The sequence below is a fragment of the Puma concolor genome, chromosome E1 (genome assembly GCF_028749965.1).
Source record: "Puma concolor isolate L17-30 chromosome E1, mPumCon1.1.hap2, whole genome shotgun sequence".
NCBI lineage: Eukaryota > Metazoa > Chordata > Mammalia > Carnivora > Felidae > Puma > Puma concolor.
This window is the reverse complement of record NC_141680.1, coordinates 23,321,397-23,341,038: the sequence shown is the minus strand read 5'-3', so window position 1 is coordinate 23,341,038 and position 19,642 is coordinate 23,321,397. Positions and strand designations below refer to the sequence as shown.

Below are 19,642 nucleotides of genomic sequence, written 5' to 3'. Positions count from 1 at the left end.
CTCTGCATCAGGTGGACAGAAGGGTTGAGCTGAGGGAGAGTCTCCAGTAACTGAGCCGTGGGAAAATTGGCAAACTTGTTGGCAAAGCGGTGGATTTGGGAAGAAGTGTAGCAGGCTGGGCTGCATGAAGGGAAAACCACCTCCAGATCCCCTCTGCCCCTTCTCCAGGGATTATAAAGTTAAGAGCTGATGGGAGGGGCCTGGGTGATTTAGTTCTTGGAGGATCATTAGAAAACTAGACTTTGCCTGATGAAAGAAAGGTATTAGCAGGTCTTGAAAAAAGCAGATAGGGGATAGAGCAGGTAAATTTTGTCCCTTTAAAGAACCTTAAAACAGCTTTTCTTTAAGTTACTTGTAGCCAGCTTTTATTGAGTACCGTTCTGTGCTAGGCTCTGGAGTACATGCTTGACCTGCATTATTTTAATCCTTTCAATTATCCTTTCAACCTAGCAAGCTCTGTTGTTTTTGAGAAAAATAACGTTTAAAGGGATTAAATAACACCAGGGGCTAGAGTCCTCAGTTGAGTTCACGCCACTGTACGTTTAGCCGCAGTGACTTTTGTGTGGTCCACTTTGGAAAGGCAGACGGGGTCATTTTGACCCTAGACAGAATTCACGCCCTGAAGTGCTGCCTTTCCCCAGGGCTTTGCATGTGGCAGAAACCCTCTCAGTGAATCCCTGGCTTCCTTATCCTGGTGACCCAGTAGTCCCGTCACTGTGATAGTAGCTCAGGAGAACAACTTCTTGGGTCCAGAATAGCCTCTCTGGTAAATCCTGTTTTCTGCACGAGAGTTCAGAGGGATCAGAATCTCTTTATTGTTGATGAGCTCTGTCATCAGTTTTGATGGAAGAAGGATCCTGTGGTAATTAAACCACAGGTCCGTTTATTCTGTTTTCAGCTTGTTTGAAGACTCCTCTGAACTGCTTTCTTTCCTGATTGACTCGCCCTTTGGGGCAAAATGCCTGGGCTGAAATTAAATGTGTAGGTTTCTCTGCTGCAGTGTTCAATCTGTCATCTCTCCTGAACGCCACACTAAGAAGCAGCCATTTAATTGGTCAGACCCCGAGGGTGAGATTTTGGCACAAGGCCATTGGTTAGAATTACTTTTCCCTGAACTTCGCAGCAGATGCTGAGGTCCCTCTGCAAGTATTTGTCATAGACTAGTTGAAACGAGGGAGTTTTCAAGAACATTTATAACTTGGATTATTGTGTATGTTTTTCACTTGTTTACAACAGTTATCACTTCAGGAAAAGAGCTCATGTATTACTAGCGAAAAGTGAAACCTCCCTCCTTTCCCCTTCTTCATGCTGTCATTTTAACGCTTTGTGTTCCAAGACCCGCTGCCGTGGTTCCTTGTGTCCTGCTTCTCCCTCCTCTTGCTTGAGCTGCGCACATTGGTAGCGACTGGCAAAGCTCTGCTTAGACCTGGGTGGATCTGGTAGAGTCTCTTTGATTGTCTAGCATTGCTTTTCTCTGTTGTTTCTCTTCTCCATGTGTTGATTTCACTTTAATTTGTGTTCTCTGCAGTTCTTATCACTGTGCTATTTATTCCCAACCGAAGCCGCTGGGAGGTCACTGAAGGCTTCTGTGCCTTTCGATGCAGGGAGGGGATGGACGTGCCGATCCTGTTCATCCTCGAGGTTTTCTGGCTTTCTAATGCTATCGTAACTGGCAGTTTTAACATGTGTCTGTTACTTCTAGAAACTCAGTCTGTTACCATTCTTAGCAGACACTTTAAAAACTTAATCCTCAGCAAGTGTGAGGTAGGCATGTACCTATTAAGCCTTTCCCTTAACATACTGCTATGGTCATTTGGGTTTAAAACCCTTAATTTGCTCATCACCCTGTAATCAGGATTATAGAGTTTTCAAGCATGAATTTCTCTCTCTCTCTCTCTCTCTCTCTCTCTCTCTCTCTCTCTCTCTCTCTCTTTTTAAAGCTCTGTTGTTGTTATCATTAATAAGACTTCAACAAATACCTGGTGATCACGTTTACCTGGCACTAAGGCTGGGAATTAAGCTGTAGACTCTTTTCCTGTTTCACTCCCTAACCATGGGAGAAGAATACTTGAAAAAAAAAAAAAATTACACAGATTGTTAGCCAATTGATTAAATGCAGTGTTGCTAGAATGCTCATCCCCTCAGAATGTAATCACCATGTGGTGAAGGGACCTTGCCTGGTTTTGTTCCTCTTGGAGTCCCCAGCACCTGGAAGAGAGCTCTGCAGAAAGTAGCGCTAAGCAGACAGTCAGGTGAATGAATTAAAGTTCTTGGGAGGTGTACGAGATGCTGTGGGAGCACAGACAGGGTCAGAGGAGGTTTTCCTGAGGAAATAAATGCTGCATGAGGAGGTCAAGGTCGAGGGTATAGCGTGAGGGAGGTTCCTGAAAACCCACATAAGCTTGGTCTTTGAGGGGTCGACGGAATAGCAGGGTAGCTGGAGCTAAGAGCAAGGAGAGCGAGGCCCTGATTGCTAAGGATTTGCTTTCATTATTATTTAATGGGTACCAGTGAAAACACTTATTAAAAGGAGAGTAATAGAGCATTAGGTAGTTGAGACAATTAACTGAAAAACCCCTCCTCAGCTGGAACCAAGGTGGGCAAGGATGGAAACCGAAACATCTTAAATATTAAGGGCTCTATCTTTAGAAAGTTGGGGGTCTCTTCATAGCGTCAGTACCCCGAAGTTGTAGTGGGTCGGAAATGCAGATGGCCTACTGGATGTATAAATTAAAATTCTGTATTCCTGGGGATGGTTTGTCTGCCATCCCTTTTACAAGGTCCTCAAGTGTTGAAAGGTTGGCTCGGCGGGTAGGTGGTTTCCACTGTCTCTCCTATGGTCAACTCATTTACCTTGCTCTCCAGCACACAGGCTCTGTTAGTAGTACTATGGGGAGGGAGTTGTGGGTGGTGAAAGCATCGCCCTCTTTCTGTAGGGCCATAGATTAATCACCCCTAGCTGTATGACCCAACCCGAAGGGCCCAGCCTCTTGATTTAGGAAAAGAACATTGTAATTTCGATGTTTGCAGGATTATTGTATTAAATGAGACAACAGATGCTGACAAAACAACTCACGTGTTTTGTAGTGTTTTTACTTTTCCTGAAAAAAATACTGTTTTCTAGGATCATCTGAGAAGGGATTTCTGAACCCCTGAGTCTAAATACCTCCTATTTTCCCCTTGTCTACCCCTGAAATAACAGCACAGGAAATTGTTTCTCTCACCTAGAGCTTTGATCCTTTATATTAAAGTAGAACTTGGGAACTGGAGGACATAGGAGTCCTAGTGTCTTTGAAGGCTGACATCTCAGAATGAATAGGGGCTCTGGGAGCTGGTTTGGAGAGAGGCAAACATTGAATCCTCCTTAGCCCCATGCCTTATTATAAGGCCAGCCATTTACTGAATGTCTAGTACCGTCTTCTGCTCTTTTTGTAAGACTAAAAATTAGCTCGTAAAGTACGCTCCCTCTTTATACTGAGCACCTACTCTGTGTCCAGCTTGCGAGGTACAGGCAAGTTTATTCCTGTTCCGCTGAAGCTCAGAGAGCCCACTTTCTCAAGTTCATTCCGTTACTCCTTGTTAGAGTTGGATTTAAGGTCACGTCTGACTGAAGCTAAAACCAGAGTAAGATGTAGTTGGGAATTTTTTTTTCCTTTTTTTTGTTTTTGAGAGAGAGTGCGAGCAAACGGGAGAGGGAGAGAGAATCTGAAGCAGGCTCTGCGCTTTCAGCTCAAAGCCTGATGTGGGGCTCGAACCCACGAACCCTGAGATCATGACCTGAGCTGAGGTGGAATGAATGCTCAACTGACTTGAGCCACCCAGGTGCCCCGAGAATTTTTTTTTTTTTTAACTCTTGTATTTTCTAAAAATTTAGCCCGCAAATGAAATGCCTAGCTAGGAAATATGCATTATCCACTCCCCACATCCTAAGGACTGCTTGGGAGGATGGACAATGTCTATTAGGATTTAAAGCCTTTGGAAATGTTTTCGTCTGCTGTGTTCCAGCCTTGTGACAGATCCCTTGTTCATGCCCAGCCCAGATACCACTTTACCAGGGCTGCTGATCTGATTCAGGCCTCGGGTGTTAGAGTTCCATAATATACTTGTCTTCTCTGTGACTTAGGTGTTCTGAATTCTTTATCCTAAAGTAAATATCTCAGAAATAATGTCCGTATCACAGAGAACATGCTTCACTCTCCCACGCCCAGCAAGTGAGACCAGTGTCTAATATGGTGCACTTGTGGGTTGCTTACTCACAGATGCAACAGTGGCCCTGTTTCATGCTCATGGTGTTGTCGCCAGCCCTTTAAACCTTCCCCAGCCAGGGTGGTTACCTTAGGCAGGTTTGCTGGAAAATTCAAGTTGTGACTTTGAGTTTGGGTTTTAAATTAAATAGTTTTGAGGGATTTCAAGTTTCTTTTCAAACTTTAGAAGTAAGCAGCCTTCCAAGTTGAGAGATGATTGTAAATTTCAGGTGAGTTCTCAAGATAAGGATTCTTTATCGTGTGGGTGATGTGATCAGCTGTGCCGGAGCCCCACCTAATCCAGTCCCTTAGGTGGTAGGAGACTCAAGTTTTGGGGCATCAGAGAGAAAAAGCGTGAGACGTATGGGGCTTTCTGGCCCATAGTCACTGTTAAACATCTAGGCTGTTGCCATTTTAGAATTGTAACTTAAAGTTAAATGATAATTTCTTTTAGCATGTTATTTATTGATCAGTGATCACTTACTGTGGGTTAGGCACTTTCTGAATATTATTTTTCATCCCTACAATTACCTCCCAACACAGGGATTATCCCTTTTATAGAGGTGAGGAAACAGACTCAAAAAGCTTAAGTCACCTGTCCAAGGTTAGCTACCCTTTGTTTTTGATAAAGGGCTTTTTTTTTTTCATAGTCCCTTTATGTCACTATAAATATTGACAAAATGCTTTGGGCCCTAAGGAGAGATAACTAGTACTTGCCTCATTGGCTGTATTGATAAAATACTTGAACGTTCTTCTGACCTCTGTTTGTTCATTTCACCAATTATTTGGGTGCCTGCTGCAAAGTGGTACGGTGCTAGATGTGGATAAAAAAGTGAGGACAGGTGGGGTTCCTGCCCTTGGAGTTTCCAGTCTGTGGGTAGATCAGCTGTAAACAAAGCTTTATAATTGCAGATATCGGCAGTGCTCAGGAAGGAAACTAAGGGCAGTGAGAGAGAGGCAGTGTGACTGAGGAGGACTCCTCTCAATCGGTGGTGTCCGGGTTGCATCCTGAAAGATGAGGAGGAACAACGCAGGCAGGGAGAACAAGCGGAGACCTGGAGGCAGGATGGAGCCGTGTGCTTGACCTCCTAAAGGCCACCATGGCTTGAAGCTTAGCGAGCAGGGAGAAAAGCAGCATGACACGAATCAGAGAAGTGGACTGGTAGCACATGCAGGGTCTTTTAACCATGCAAGGAGTTGAGTTTTCCTTTTAAAATGCAGTGGGACTTTGTTCAAGAGCGTGTGTGTGTGTGTGTGTGTGTGTGTGTGTGTGTGTGTGTGTGTTGGGGAGAAAGAATTGGAGAGAGGCAAGAACAGAAGCTGGGAAGCTAGTTGGGATCAGTTCTTCTACCCAAGAAGCCCTTCTAGACTCTGGAATTACAGTAGAGCGTAAAATCCCTGCCCTTGTGTATTTTTTAAATTCTAGTTAGAAAAGCAGTTAACAAGTAAGCCAGTAATACCAGTTCATGCTGTTAGGCATGAGACTAGAAAATGACATTGAAACTGAAGAGTGAATGGCAGGAGGGAGCCAGGTATGTGATATCCTGGGGAGAAGAGTCCAGGCAGGACTCTTCCAGAAGCAAACAGCAGATTCAACGTCTAAGGAGGGAAGTGTGCCGTGTGCATAATAGATCAGAGATGGTGGTTGAGATCTCTGCCGTATTGGGGGGGGGGAGGGGGGAATGGGGGTGGTGACAGGGGAGATGGAGATAGGAATTTATGAATCTTCAGCTTAAAAACAGTACCCAAAGTCACCTGACAGGGCTCCTCTCGGGAGACTATGGATGGAGAGGGTGCCAAAGACAGCCTAGGGGCTCCCAACATTGAAGAGCAGAGGGAGGGGAGAGAGCAGCAAATAGGCTTTGAGCTGGGAGGCAAACCAAGGGCACGGAGTTGTGGAGAGTGTTTCAAGGAGGAGGCAAGGGTCACTTGTGTCTGGCTCTGCCAGGAGGTTAAGAGGAAGACAGAGAAGTGTCACTTGGATCTGGCCACTTGGGATTCCTTGGTGACCTTGAGAAGAAGAGATTAGGTGGAGTGGTTCAAGCGAGACTGGAGGGTTTAAAGAGTGAAGTTGATGAAGTGAGTTGAGTATTGGGAGAATTTTTTTTTTTAAGGTTTATTTATTTATTTTTGAGAGCAATCGAGCAAGGGAGGGGCAGAGAGAGAGGGAGAGAGAATCCCAAGCAGGCTGCATCGTCGGCACAGAGCCCTGTGTGGGCTCGAACTCATGAACTATGAGATCCTGCCCTGAGCCGAGGTCAAGAATCAGATGCTTAACTGTGCAACCCAGGCGCCCTAGGCTGATTTTATTATTATTTGACTGATTGATGGACTGTGGAATCAGGAGTACTTCTTGCAGCCTGCAGAGCACGGGCTTCATGGTATAAGCGATTTAGTTTCACATCTTGGCTTTACTACCCTCTAGCTATGACCTTTAGCAAGTTAAGTTCTCTGAACCTTGGTTTTCTCACCTGTAAATGGGATGCACTAATCTAATTTGCCTTGCCAGAATTGTGAGGATCACATGATAAAGCACTAGGTAGTCCCTAGCTCAGTGCCTGACATCAGAAGTATTCTTCAAGTGGAGAATGACTACTTTCTTCTCTACTTCTGAAAACATGTAATTACTTATCAGTTATTTCAAAGAGGCATAGCTAAGCCATATTGATAGGCTTTCATAGCATTTCCTTTCAAAGTCATTGCAATTGTACTTTAATTGCTTTTTAAGGATAATATACAAGATGAAGCAAAACCTATTCTGTATTAATGATCCATAACGTGGGATACTTTTCGTAATGCACTTACAGCCTAGCTGCTTTTAACAATTCCAGGAATATGGTAGTGACAATAGGCAAACCTCCCTCACGGAACTGCAGACATTCTTGAAGGCTTGCTTCGTAGCCACTTTCTGATTTGCCCTGTCAGAAAGGTACTTCTTTGAGGATTGTGGGCATTGTAATTAGGTTTTCTAAAAAGGATTTTTGTGAAATCTTACACAGTGGTTCACCATAAGTATGTTAATTCCAGGATGTTGCATCTATGTAAAGCCCGTTGTTGCAGAAGTACCTTGGCACACAGAGCAGTTAATTAAAATCAGAACAGATTGGATGAGAACCTTGGGGACTTGACTTTACTGCCTTAGATTTTGGAGGTTAGCAAGGTAGTTTGGAGTCACATTGCAAACTAGCACTTATTTTACTAGGGCACTGACATTCTGACCCTTCTACTCCATGGGTCCATTCTGACCCTTCCCTCCTCCTCGGTAAAGCCCATGACAACCACTGATCTGCTTAAAATTATTTGCCTTGGGCAGGTGAACGAGTGCAGAAGTGACTGTTTTAAAATTACTTAGGATTCTAGGACTTAATGGGGAGAAATCACATTATCTCCCTTCTTGCCTCTAACTACGACTGTACTCAGCCTACCTGGGATAGATCATTTATCTTAACCCTGTTATTAAAACTGTAATTTTCCTGTTCAGCAGAGCTTAGTCTCTCAAGAAATGCCAGCATACTTGTCAAGCTGACACACTCCCACATGCTGACTAGCCTTCTCGGCCCCAGACCGCAGGGTTCCTCCACAGGGAGGAGCAAGTTTTCTTGCTCATCTTGGCCTTACACCTCCCGTCTTCCTCCCGGTCCTGCAGAGCGGGAGAGGAGAGCCTCGCAGGCTTCAAACAAGCTCCCTGGGACCGCGGTCAGAGACTGTATTTGGGGATTAAATCGCCAAGTCCGTCTGTTCCGAAGAGGGTGAGGGGAATCGGGGAAGGAATTTTCAAACCCTCAAAGAAGATTTGATCATTTTCTTTCAAGATCAGGAGATTTGCAGATCAGAAAGGGAACTTTCTCATGATGGCGCCATGGGCAAAATTCGTTATACACCCACGGTTGGTTCCACTTCCAGCCCTTTGGTAACACGATCAGATGCCAAGTGTGTGTGTCTGTTTAGGGCTGAGGGATGAAAAAATATTGCCAAGAGAAAAGCGTTTGGTTTATATGGCAATGTTAAAATTACAAACGCTTTCCTTTCACTCCCTGAGGTAATCCTGAATACAGTTGTAATTTAGGCTTCGTATTTTCTGGCTTGGCAAGAGAGTACTTTTAACTGGCCACATTAGGAAATGGTATTTTAATTATATGTCAAAAAGAGTAAAAGCCTGGTCTCCTGACATTGGTGACAGGGTCACCAGTTAACTGAAGTTAGCTACTTCAGCACTGGAGACCTCCCCCTGCCCCAGCCCTTTCTGTAATAGTCCGTCCCCACATACTCATATGCCCGGGATAAGACTCCGTTCTCCACCTGCACATGGGGCCGGGGGAAGAACCCAGAGGCAATCTTCAAGTCTTCTCCCAGAGCCAAGACCTCCTGAGCCAGGCCACATACTTGGATAGGCTGATGGCTTTTCTTTCACAGCTCTTCAGAGGAGGCAGTTAAGATTAGAACCAAAGTTGAGAGAATGAAAATACCGCCGTGGAAGATAGATTGTCTTGGTTCTCGACTGAGGAAGACCTTTCTTAGCTCTTCTGTCAGGATGGCTGAGTTGAGCTGTATAGTTGTGCCACATTGGGCCCAGAGTCCCCTGGGGGCAAGGACCTAGTCGACCTCACTTTTGGTATTCCCAGTGCCCAGCACGGCGCTGGTGCTCCCTAAGTGCTTGGGAAAGCACAGGAATTTAAACACTGTACAGCTGGCTGGCCTTCTGGCTGTTTTCCTGTTGATCACGCCTTGCTCTGCGGGCCTACCCATCGTGTGGCAAAGTCCTTGGCTCTCAGAAAAAATTGCAACGTGCAGATTCCTTGTGCGAAGGAAAAGTTTGTTTTCTTCTTGTGGTTAACATCCCCCCCCCTTGTCTTTTTACTTCATCCGTTCACCTTTGTCTGCTGGCAGCTTATCTTTGGTGACATCTGTCTCCCCTTGCTTCCAGTCTCTGGTGAAAGAGGTGACCTTTCTCCTCCCTGCCCACCCCCAGTCTTTCTTTCTCCTCCTGGCCCTGACTCCCACCTTGTGTTGCCAGCTTCCCTTCCCCTGTAACCTCTTCCTCTTTGGGGGTCTCCTGCAGTTTCTGCATTTCTCTGTCTTGTGTTAGTAACCTGCATCCTCTTTAGCTCTGGCCTTCTCTCTTCCCTTCATGGCCAGAAGTTTCTTCAGAGAACAGTTAATCCTTAGGGCCTGGCTCATCCTCACATCTGACCTGTGGTTAGCCATCAGGTTCTCTCTTCCTTAACTGCTCGGTTGAAGAACATATTCACGTTTTCTTGAAACTGGGGCCTGGGTCCATTGGACATTTTGTATTCCATGCGTTCTACTCTCCGGGTCATTTGACAGCATTGATCATTTCTTCCTGAAACACAACCCTCTTCCAGGTGCCCCCCCCTTTGTTTTTATTTGTTTGTTTTGTTTAGTTTTGGTTTTTTGTTTGTTTTTTTAAATTTATTTTTGAGAGAGAGAGAGAGACAGAGAGAGACAGAGCGTGAGCAGGGGATGGTCAGGGAGAGACAGAAACACAGAATCCGAAGCAGGCTCCAGGCTCTGAGCTGTCAGCACAGAGCCCAACGCGGGGCTCTAACTCGTGAACCATGAGATCATGACCTGAGCTAAAGTCAGCCATTTAACCGACTGAGCCATCCAGGTGCCCCCAGATCGCCCACCTTTGAGCATTCTTCCTTCCACTGTTGTGATGGTTTTCCTCCACTAGCCCTTTAGGTCGGGTCTTCCCCGGGGCACTCCCTGGCCACCCTCTCTGACCCCCCACTGTCTAATTCAGTCTTCTGCCCTGTTCTGGCTTGTCATGCTTCCAGCAGGCTGAGGATTCCCAGACCTTTGTCCTCAACCAGGACTATGCTCCTGTGTGCTGTGTCCATCAGCAAGTCCCCTGGGTACAAAACCCCACTTGTCGTCTTAACTGCTCGCTGCCTTCACACAGACACATGCCTCCTCCTGAGGGCCTTGTCCCTCGTTACAGTTTTCTACCGTGTCCTGTTGTTTTTTTCAGAGACCCCCAGGATTCGTCCAAGACTGCTTTCTCTCCCCATTCTCCCACTGCTTCAGTTCACTGACACATCCCACGAGTTCGTCAGAGATCTGTCTGTGCCTTTCTCTTACGCCCGTGCCCTCGTGTCTTGACTGTACTATAGCAGCTTCCTGCTCCTGGCCTTCCCCTTGCAGGCTTGTTCCCTAGGCTGCTTACCGGCAGAGTGCCCACTTTAAAATGTAAATAAGATCAGAAAACCTGCTTGCCTGAACCCCTCACCGTGTTCCATTACTTGCAGGATAAAGTCCAGATTCCTTATCGTGGTCTTTAGTGGCTGCTCGTTTGCCTGCTGCACACCCCACCCTTACTCTTGACCCTACTGAACATTTTGTAGTTTCTTTTTGCATTTTTTTAATTAAAAAAAAATGTTTAATGTTTGTTTATTTTTGAGAGACAGAGAGAGAGACAGCACGAACGGGGAAGGGGCAAAGAGAGAGAGGGAGATACAGAATCTGAAGCAGGTTCCAGTCTCTGAGCTGTCAGCACAGCGTGCCCATTTCAAGCGGGGCTTGAACTTACAAATTATGAGATCACGACCTGAGCTGAAGTCGGATGCTTAACAGACTGAGCCACCCAGGCACCCCCATTTTGTGGTTTCTTTAATGCCATGTTGCATGCAGTTTGCTCTTTCTTGCAAATTCATTTTACTCTGGGCCAGTTACTCTAACAGCAGGATATGTGTGGCATCTCACTGGAGAAGTCTTCTCTGGTCATCCCTCCACCCCTGGGGAGTTGATTGTATCTTTGTAGCCTCCCATATGCTGTAGGAACCTCTGTTAAAGCACTGAGCACCCTGAAATTTCTAGCTTTGGCTTTACATTTCTTTCTGTCTTTTTAAAAGATTTTAAGTAATCTCTACACCCAACATGGAGCTCGGATTCACCACCCAGAGATCAAGAGACATGTGCTCTACTGACTGATCCAGCCAGGCGCCCCTGCTTTTACATTTCTTGTTCCCCTGCCAGACTGTGAACCCCTCGAGGGTCAGATTTCTCCCTTTACCTGCCTAGCACTGGAAACAGCAAGGCACTGGCTTCCATAAAGGTTGCGTGTGTGGGGGAGTGGAGATTCTGACCAAAGTTGCAGACCACCCACAGCCGGGCTGCGCTGATCCTCGCCTTGCCCCCACCCCCTTCAGTTACTTGACCCCTTCTGCTAATTTTGTCACAGATGTCCATATCCCTTTTTAGGATAGCCCAGAAAGCCAATGGTAATTGTGGGGGAAATCTCTAGGTTTACTTTTTAATCTGAACCTTGCCAGAGAAATCGTGGCTGAGCTATTGTTATGATGCTCGTAGCAACGACTGATTTGTTTAGTGGCTCTCAGCCCAGAGAATGTCCAGGTGAGAAAAAGGAAGAACAGAAAGGTAGGACTTACTAGAGGCAGGTGTAGTAAAGCAAGGCTTGGGCCCAGGTCTTTTGGTTCCAGATCCTGCATTCCTTGCATTACAACACATGGTCCCAGATGCTCTTGTCCAGGTGATTGAGAGAATCGTACAACCCCTCTTTCAGAGGGGCCACTCTGCTGTTAGCGCCATTATCTTGCCAACACAGAACTCATTTATTTAACTGTTTCTCACTTTGTTTTTCCATGTGAACTATTCATTGCAGTTAAGACTGTCTTCTAGGAGCTGAGAGGCCTTGGACAAGTACTAGGCCGAGACCAAGGTGTTTGATGTGTAGGAAATGGAGTGAATGCGATTAAAGTTTAAATACCGTGTGTGATTCATCCTGTAGTCTTTGTTGAGCTATCTATCTGCTGGGCACTGGCTGACTGTCATGGTCCCTGTTCTCAGGGGAGGGAGGGGGGTGGGGGGTGGGAGGAGGCGGATGTGAATCAGACATGCCTGCAAAAGGGAATGAATTCTCCATCAGGAGTATTGGGAAATGCTAGAAGCTAAGAAGGCCCTAGAGTAGTCAGGAGACCTAAGGTTATAGCTGTGTGAACCAGGAAGTGAATCCTCCTGCTGGCCTCTGTCTTTTCCTCTGTGAGATGACCAAGCTTGAACCAGTCGGCTTCTTACTGTTAGTACTTCCCAGCTTAGCACATGTTTGAACTATGATTTACAAAGGCACTTTGCATGAGTCAGGAGGCAGAGCAGAAGGTACCATTCTTCTGTGTGACCTGATTATTGAGTAGTAACACTAAATGTTTCATTTATTATTTCTGTAGGCAGAGAGTTCAGGCTCAAAATGTCCATATTGACTGCCATGGTGTACTAAGAAAAGCACGCTCTTACTTCATCACGGCAATGCTTGGCATTTCAGGGGACCCTTTTGCAACTTTAGGTTATTCTGACATTTGAGGGGTTGGATCTTCTTTGTTCTGTGATCTTAAGCATCTGGGTGGCTCAGTCGCTTAAGCAACTTGATCTCAGCTCAGGTCTTGATCTCAGTTGTGAGTTCAAGCCCCACACTGGGTTCCATGCTGGGTGTGGAGCCTACTTAAAGCATTTGGGGTGCCTGGGTGCCTCAGTCGGCTGAGCGTCCGACTCTTGATTTCAGTTCAGGTCATGATCCCACGGTCGTAGGATTGAGCCCTGCATCATGCTGAGCATGGAGCCTACTTAGGATTCTCTCTCTTTCCCTCTCACTCTTTCTCTCTAAAATTAAAAAAGAAAACCAGGGGTGCCTGGGTGGCTCAATCAGTTAAGTATCCATCCGACTTTGGCTCAAGTCGTGATCCAGCCATTTGTGAGTTCGAGCCCCTTATTGGGCTCTGCACTGGTGGTGTGGAGACTGCTTGGGATTCTCTCTCTTTCTCTGTCTCCCTGTGTCTCTCTCTCTCTCTCTGCCCCTTCCCCACTTACACTTTCTTTCTCTCAAAAATAAATAAACTTAAAAAAAATCTACTCCTTTGGACAAAGGAGCACCCCTATTTGATATGTTAAATGGGAATAATATTCCAGAATTTCTTAATAAACCCATAGAGGCACCTCTTCAGCAAGGTTACAAACATTGGTTGAGCGTCTTCTGTGTGCAGGACACTGCTAGGATGCAGTACACACGTGGCTAAGAAGTCATCCCTGCCCTCAAGGAATTTATGCTTTAGTGGCAGAAAATAGAGGGTAAGAATGTCTGTGCAACAAACTGTTTAAGCTGCTGGGAGAGAGGTTTAGGAAGGACTGGAAGAACAAACGTCAGAGCAGTTTGCTCTGCTGGCCGGCAGAGGGGAAATCAAGGTGGGTGGCATGGTACAGGAAAAGAACGTTAGGTTTAGAGTCAGAAGACCTGGGTTTTCAGAATCTCAGTTCTCTGTATATTAGCTGGGTGACCTTGACTTCTTTGAGCCTGGGTTGCCTCATCTCTAAAGGAAATAGTAATAGTTCCTCTCCATGGTCATTGTGAATATGGGATTATACTTGTGTGTGTGTATGTGCATGTATGATAAAGTCCTTTCTTTTTTTAAGTTAAAAAAAAACCTTTTGTTTATTTTGAGAGAGAGAGAGAGAGAGAACGCAAGCGGGGGAGGAGCAGAGGGAGAGAGGGAATCCTAAGCAGGCTCTGAGCTGTCCGCGCAGAGCCTGATGTGGGGCTTGAACTCACAAACTATGGGATCATGACCTGAGCTGAATCCGAGTCAGACGCTTAACTCACTGAGCCACACTGGCGCCCCTGATAAAGTTCTATCTATCTGAGTTCTAGGAGCAAATTCATCTTCCTGAATAAAGTGGGTATTAGGTCACTTACGATTGCTAAGGCAGTTCTTTACTTGAAGTCAGGTCTCAGATTAAACCAAAACATAGCTCAGCAACCTTTCAAAGGTAGGGTGCCATCTCGGCTGTCCGTGTCGTCCTGGTAGATCAGGCGTCTGTCTTGTGTGCAATGGCCACTGGTAAAGCAGGAGGTGGCGAGAAACCTACGGCCCCTGAAAACATGTCTTCACCTCGACGCTCGACTCTGGCAGCAGGTGTGGATTGAGTATCCCGGCTCACTTGTGCCCTCGGGAATGGGGGAATGCAGTAGAGGTTTGTCTTAACTCTGACCCTTTTCCCCTTCCTCCCTCGCACCAGATTTTATCATGTGGGCAACCTGCTGCAACTGGTTCTGCCTGGATGGACAGCCTGAGGAGGTCCCCCCGCCCCAGGGAGCCAGGACGCAGGCCTATTCCAACCCTGGGTACAGCTCCTTCCCCTCCCCCACAGGCTCGGAACCAAGCTGCAAGGCTTGCGGGGCCCACTTCGCGAACATGGCCAGGAAGGTGAGTGTTGACTTCACGGCCTGCTGGGCCGCTACAGCCTCAGGTCCTCGGGCAAGCCTGCCGACCCCTCCGTAATGCCTGTCGCCTTGCCGTTGCCTGATCCCATAACCCACACCTGATCCCTTCACAAGATTGTTAAAGAAAAACTAGCCCAAAGCAGAGCATCTCAGCGTAGATTTGGAGCCAGACAGGCCTGAATTCAGATGTCAGCTTTGCTGCTTACAAGCCATATGACCTAACTTTTCTGGAGATTCTTTCCCCACCCCCGTCTCTAAAATGGGGGTGTAATAGTCATACGCATCGGACAGTGTCGTGAGAATAAAATGGTTAGGCCACCAGGGGCGTCCAGCATGATGCTTGGAACGGAGCAGGCACTCAGTGTTACTCCCTTCATTCGCTGTCGTCATAAAAAGCCCGGCCGCAGATTAACTTGTTCTTTTTATCACTCGCAGTGCCGAGGACATCTCAGGTACATCAAGACCCTGACAGGACAAAGACCGGGGCTCCTTTACTGTAGCGACTTCACTGGCCGTGTGCAGTAGTCATCATGTTTTCCAGATTAGCAAGCAGCAGGGGAGACCAGTGGCTGGGGAGTTGTGCCTGGGTGCGGGCGTCCCTGGTTAGGGCTCAGAGGCGGCATATTCTCCTCGGTCAAGCACGGCCGGGGCTGAAGGTGAACCCTGACCTGGGAATTCCTGCATTCTTCTGCAGAGCAGGCAGTTTGCCGCCCTGGATGTGATGTTAGAATGGCGCTGACGGGGACTTTGAGAGGAAGAGCTACTTTTTAAGCCACGTGCTGTATGCCAGGGTCTGCTGTGAGCTGTGTGGATGTTTTGGTTTCATTTCATCCTCGCAGTGTCTCTGTGATAGAGGTTTCAGGGTCCCGAAACTCCCATTTTACAAATGAGAAACTGAGGCTTTAGAGTTTAACCGTTAAGAAGGAGACTGTTTGTCAAGTTCCTGGCAGATGGCGTAAGAGGGATTGAACGACTCCGTCTTTTCCCTCCACTTAGGTAGTGCCTCCAAGATCATGTGGTTAGTAGAGGGCAGAGCCAGGATTCACACCCAGCTCTTTGAATTCCCAAGCTGCCTCCCAGAAGACATTCAGCACGTCAGAGAATTTCTGTAGCTCTGACCACCCTTTTGTCCCCATAAGGTGGAGGAGGACTGGCATTTTGCCTCGTAGGTTGTGTTTTGCCTACGCTCCACTGCAGCGAAGGTGGGCCCTCAGCAGAGCTTTGCCGCGATTTGCTTGGCTGCCCTGGTCACTGCTAGAATGCCACCAGAGAGGCCACTGCAGGTGGCCAGGGAGCTGTGGTTTAGTGGCTGTGACGCTGTTCCCCTTACACTTAGACTGGAAGGTCGAGTCCTTGGACGGAGGCCGATGCGGAGACTACAAGGAGCTGGGAGTCCTCTTAGTGATGGAGACGGTGGGGTGGGTTCGGGAGCCGAAGTGAGATGGGCAGGAGGCCCATGGGCTGCTTGTCACCTGCCGGGCACTGAGCTTGGTGTTTCAAATGCGTTCCCTCTTTGAGCCCTTAACACAGCCTATGAAACGTGTGCTATTGTTTGTTCCCATTTTAGAGATGAAGAAATTGCTCTCTCTGTTTAAGGTAGTCAGTAGTTTCCAGGACTCCTCATGTGCAACTAGAGTCTGTTGGATAGTCCAAGACCTTGCTGTTTTCAATGAGAAATGCTGGGAACAACCGTGGGAAGAAGTGGCAAAGTAACTTCCTGTTCCTTTGGAACAGGAAAGACATTTGTTTCAGTGAGGCTGCGTGAATTTGCTCTAGGTTTGTGTGACCTTTTCTTGAAAACATCAGTTATACCCTGTGGAAGGCGAGTGGAGGGGAGCAGAGAGCGAGCACAGTGATGGTGATCAGCTCGGGCACCAGCACACTAAGCATGTTGAAAAGCATGTTGAGAGAACCAAGGGATCTGGAGAGTTCCTGACATTTCTGAGCCAGAAAAGAGAATGAGTGAGCAAGGAAACTGCCCCCAGAGAAGAGAGAATGGCTGGTAGGTGAACGTGGGAGGAGGCTTCGTTTTTGTGTATGGTGCCTGTTTCCACCTGACGTAAATGTTTGCCCATGGCCCATCTTCAGAGGTGGAGCACAGGACGGGGATTCTGTGGATTTTGTTTGCAACTCTGTCCCCAGTGCTAGTAGAACAGTGACTGACATGCAGTCGTAGGCAATATGATTTTATAAATGAATCAATGACTAGGCAGTTGAGTTGCCAACAGTTTGTAAAGGAGGAAGTAGGCCGGAGAGTTTCTGTTTTCATTACTTCGTGGTTGATAATTCCATGCTGAAGATTTTCATTGAGGGCCCAACTCTGCTGCTGCAGCAGTGTGCTGACAGCTAGAGGTTACAGGTTTGTGGAGACGGAGCTGAGTCGGCCTTTCCCTCGGGGAGCTCCCTGGCTGGCTAAGGAGGCCCTCATAGCAACTGTGCAAGTTGTGTACTAGGGAATCAGGCATTGCTGGTAAATTGAGACACCAGATAATTCTAGCTGGATGAAAGAAAGTTTATTGATCTGCAAAGCAGCGGCTGAAGTAAAGACACCAGAGGTGGGGCAAGTGCCAGGTGTGTTTGGGAACTGTGAGTGGCCTGTTTGGCCAGAGTGCAGGATGCTCGAGGAGTTAGGGTGGACCACGCTGGGATCAGATGGTGAAAGGCCATGACTTCCGCTGGAAGGAGCTTGTCACCAGATAGCAAGGAAGCACAAGAAAGATTTTGAACAGAGGAACGAAAGAGATCAAGGAGATAAGGAGAAAGCTTCTGTAGCAAAAAGAGCTTTAGGGGGGTATGAGAGGAAGAAAAGTTCCAGTTTGAACGGAAAAAGATGGCTATTGGTACGATGTTGTCTTGCCACAAAAATAAGAATTAATTTTGTGTAATTCACAATGGATTTTGTGAATATTAAGGATGTTTTCTCCTAAGAGAATTTTTCATTTGTAACTTCCTTCGTAAGTGGATCAGCATTCATATCTTTAGGGCTTGGCAAATAACAACCACAGGCTTTTAAAACGTGTTTTCTAGAAGTTGGTTGAAAGGAAATGATTACGAGGATCCTGCTGTTTTTCTTTTCTTCATTGTGGTCAGTATCTTCTGAATACTCATCCAGTACAATGCACAGATAACATTCGGGACTATCTGGAGAGAACATAGCTTGTACCCCCTGCCTTAGAGTTTTTAGTCCTAGAGAGGGATGACAAGCCAAAGGTTTTGCCCCAAGCCAAAAACCTCCTCTGTATTTGCAATACCCATGTGTAGTTTGGCAGGGGCCCCGACCATTTTGGAAAGTGGGGGGGGGGGGGGCTGGTGCTCAGCCTCTTTAGTTGGACCAGTTGGGGGAGGCTGCGGAGGAGGAGGAGGTCGTACTTAGAAACTGGAAGAGATCTTGGGATCTCAGAGTACTGGCAGAAGCTCAGAGATAAGGCAAAGGGGGAAGGGAATAAAAGGTGACTGTGTTACCTTTTTTTGTGAGTGCCCACCTTATGCTAAGGTTTCCTATGCATGACCTCATGTAATGCTTTCAGTAACCCTTAGAGGTGGGTTGACCTTCTGATGTTACAGGTGAGGAATCTGATGCCCTGGGAACTTACTTGTTTTGTACAAGTTCCCTTAGCGAGGAAGGGACCTGCCAGGAACGAATCCTAACTGTGTCACTCCTCAGGCTGTCCTCTTCCCCCCCCAGTGGGCTGCAGGGAGAAATGCCCATAGGAAGGCTGGTGCGGAGGAGGGGCTGTCCCACCTGTGCCAGGGAGTGTGCACGGGGAGTGGGGAGGAATAACAGAAGGGCAGATTAGCCAAGGAGAGTGACGTGCCCTCCCCCGCCCCCCACGCCGGGCATCCCTTGAAGGGCGGTGCCTGCCTGGAGGTGCTGTACTCTTGGCAATTTTGCAGGGATGTTGGCTCCGCTAACTCATCTTTCATGCTTCCTTGTTACTCAGTTAGTTTGCAGGGGTTGCTAGAATTTATACACACGTGTTGCCTTTGCTCATTCTGCCCACGTTTGTTGACAGCCGTTTTCTCCTTTCCCTTTGTTCTGTCCTGGCTCTGCAGGCTGGTATGCTAGCCTGGAGGCTGTCTCACTCCTTGAGGGGGTGTTTCAGATGCTGGCTGACTTGAGAGTCCCCTGCGAGCAAGGGGATATGGAGAAGCTGGGTGGCTGCCTTTGCATTCTGATCTTGCATCCAATAATCCAATAAGCTGGGCACATTTGAAGAAAGAATAGAGAGTTGTTTAGATCTGGCTGATTGAGCAACTCAGGGCTTTTTAATTGCGTCAGGCTAGGTCTTGTCAAACTGCATTGACTTAAGTAATGTTCCACGTCAGGACCTGCAGCTTTATGACACCAAAGCCTCGTCATTTCATGATCAGTCATCCTAAACGTATTTCATTTCCCAATAGAAAAGCTTTAGATCTAAATGAACCCCCCAGGACCCCAAAACATCTATTTTCCACCTGAGTGGCTACAGGTTTCAGGACTGTTATGATGCTCATGCAGCCATGTGTCCTTTTAACTTGGGCTCTGACCATTTTATTGTCTGGTTATGACTGTAGAGAGTGAGGGAGCTGGATATGTGTCCTTTCAAAACGCCTTCTAGGGGTGCCTGGGTAGCGCAGTTGGTTAAGCGTCCGACTTCACCCAGGTCACGATCTCGCGGTCCGTGAGTTCGAGCCCCGCGTCAGGCTCTGGGCTGATGGCTCAGAGCCTGGAGCCTGTTTCCGATTCTGTGTCTCCCTCTCTCTCTGCCCCTCCCCCGTTCATGCTCTGTCTCTCTCTGTCCCAAAAATAAATAAACGTTGAAAAAAAAAAATTAAAAAAAAAAAATGCCTTCTAAGTATGAGTGGTCAAAACTGGTTGGTAGACATGCCCGTTTCCCTTTATGACACAAATGCCACTTGGAGCCTTCTTCAGCCTGCACAGGGGTATCTGATCTCGCCTAGGAGAACCTAAGTCTCTCGGGCATTCTTGCGAGTTTGAATTCAGCTTTCTATATTTAGAAGAGAGGGAACAGAAATATTTAGTTAATGCTCAAGTCACCAGAGGATGAAAAGTTTTTAATTTCTTTAGAGGACTAGTGTGTGCTTCCAGGGCCATGCCAGCATGCCCACGGATTACCTCTGCCGTGGGAGTGTGGCCTGCTCTTGGCTG

At 47.1% G+C, this 19,642-nt stretch overlaps 1 protein-coding gene across 11 annotated transcripts in view; it reads left to right on the top strand.

Annotated features, from left to right (window-relative positions):
- RFFL (ring finger and FYVE like domain containing E3 ubiquitin protein ligase) overlaps nt 1-19,642 on the top strand; it is a 66,229-nt gene that overhangs the window by 33,938 nt on the left and 12,649 nt on the right. For 7 of the 11 annotated variants that reach the window (XM_086686642.1, XM_086686638.1, XM_086686640.1 and 4 more), the window contains one exon: nt 14,289-14,476. In XM_086686642.1, coding sequence (XP_086542768.1) covers nt 14,297-14,476 — 180 coding nt within the window. In that variant the 5' untranslated portion in view covers nt 14,289-14,296. Of the gene's footprint in view, nt 1-13,745; nt 14,186-14,288; nt 14,477-19,642 lie in introns of those variants that run through there. The other 4 variants (XM_086686634.1, XM_086686635.1, XM_086686632.1 and 1 more) reach the window with 4 other exon arrangements.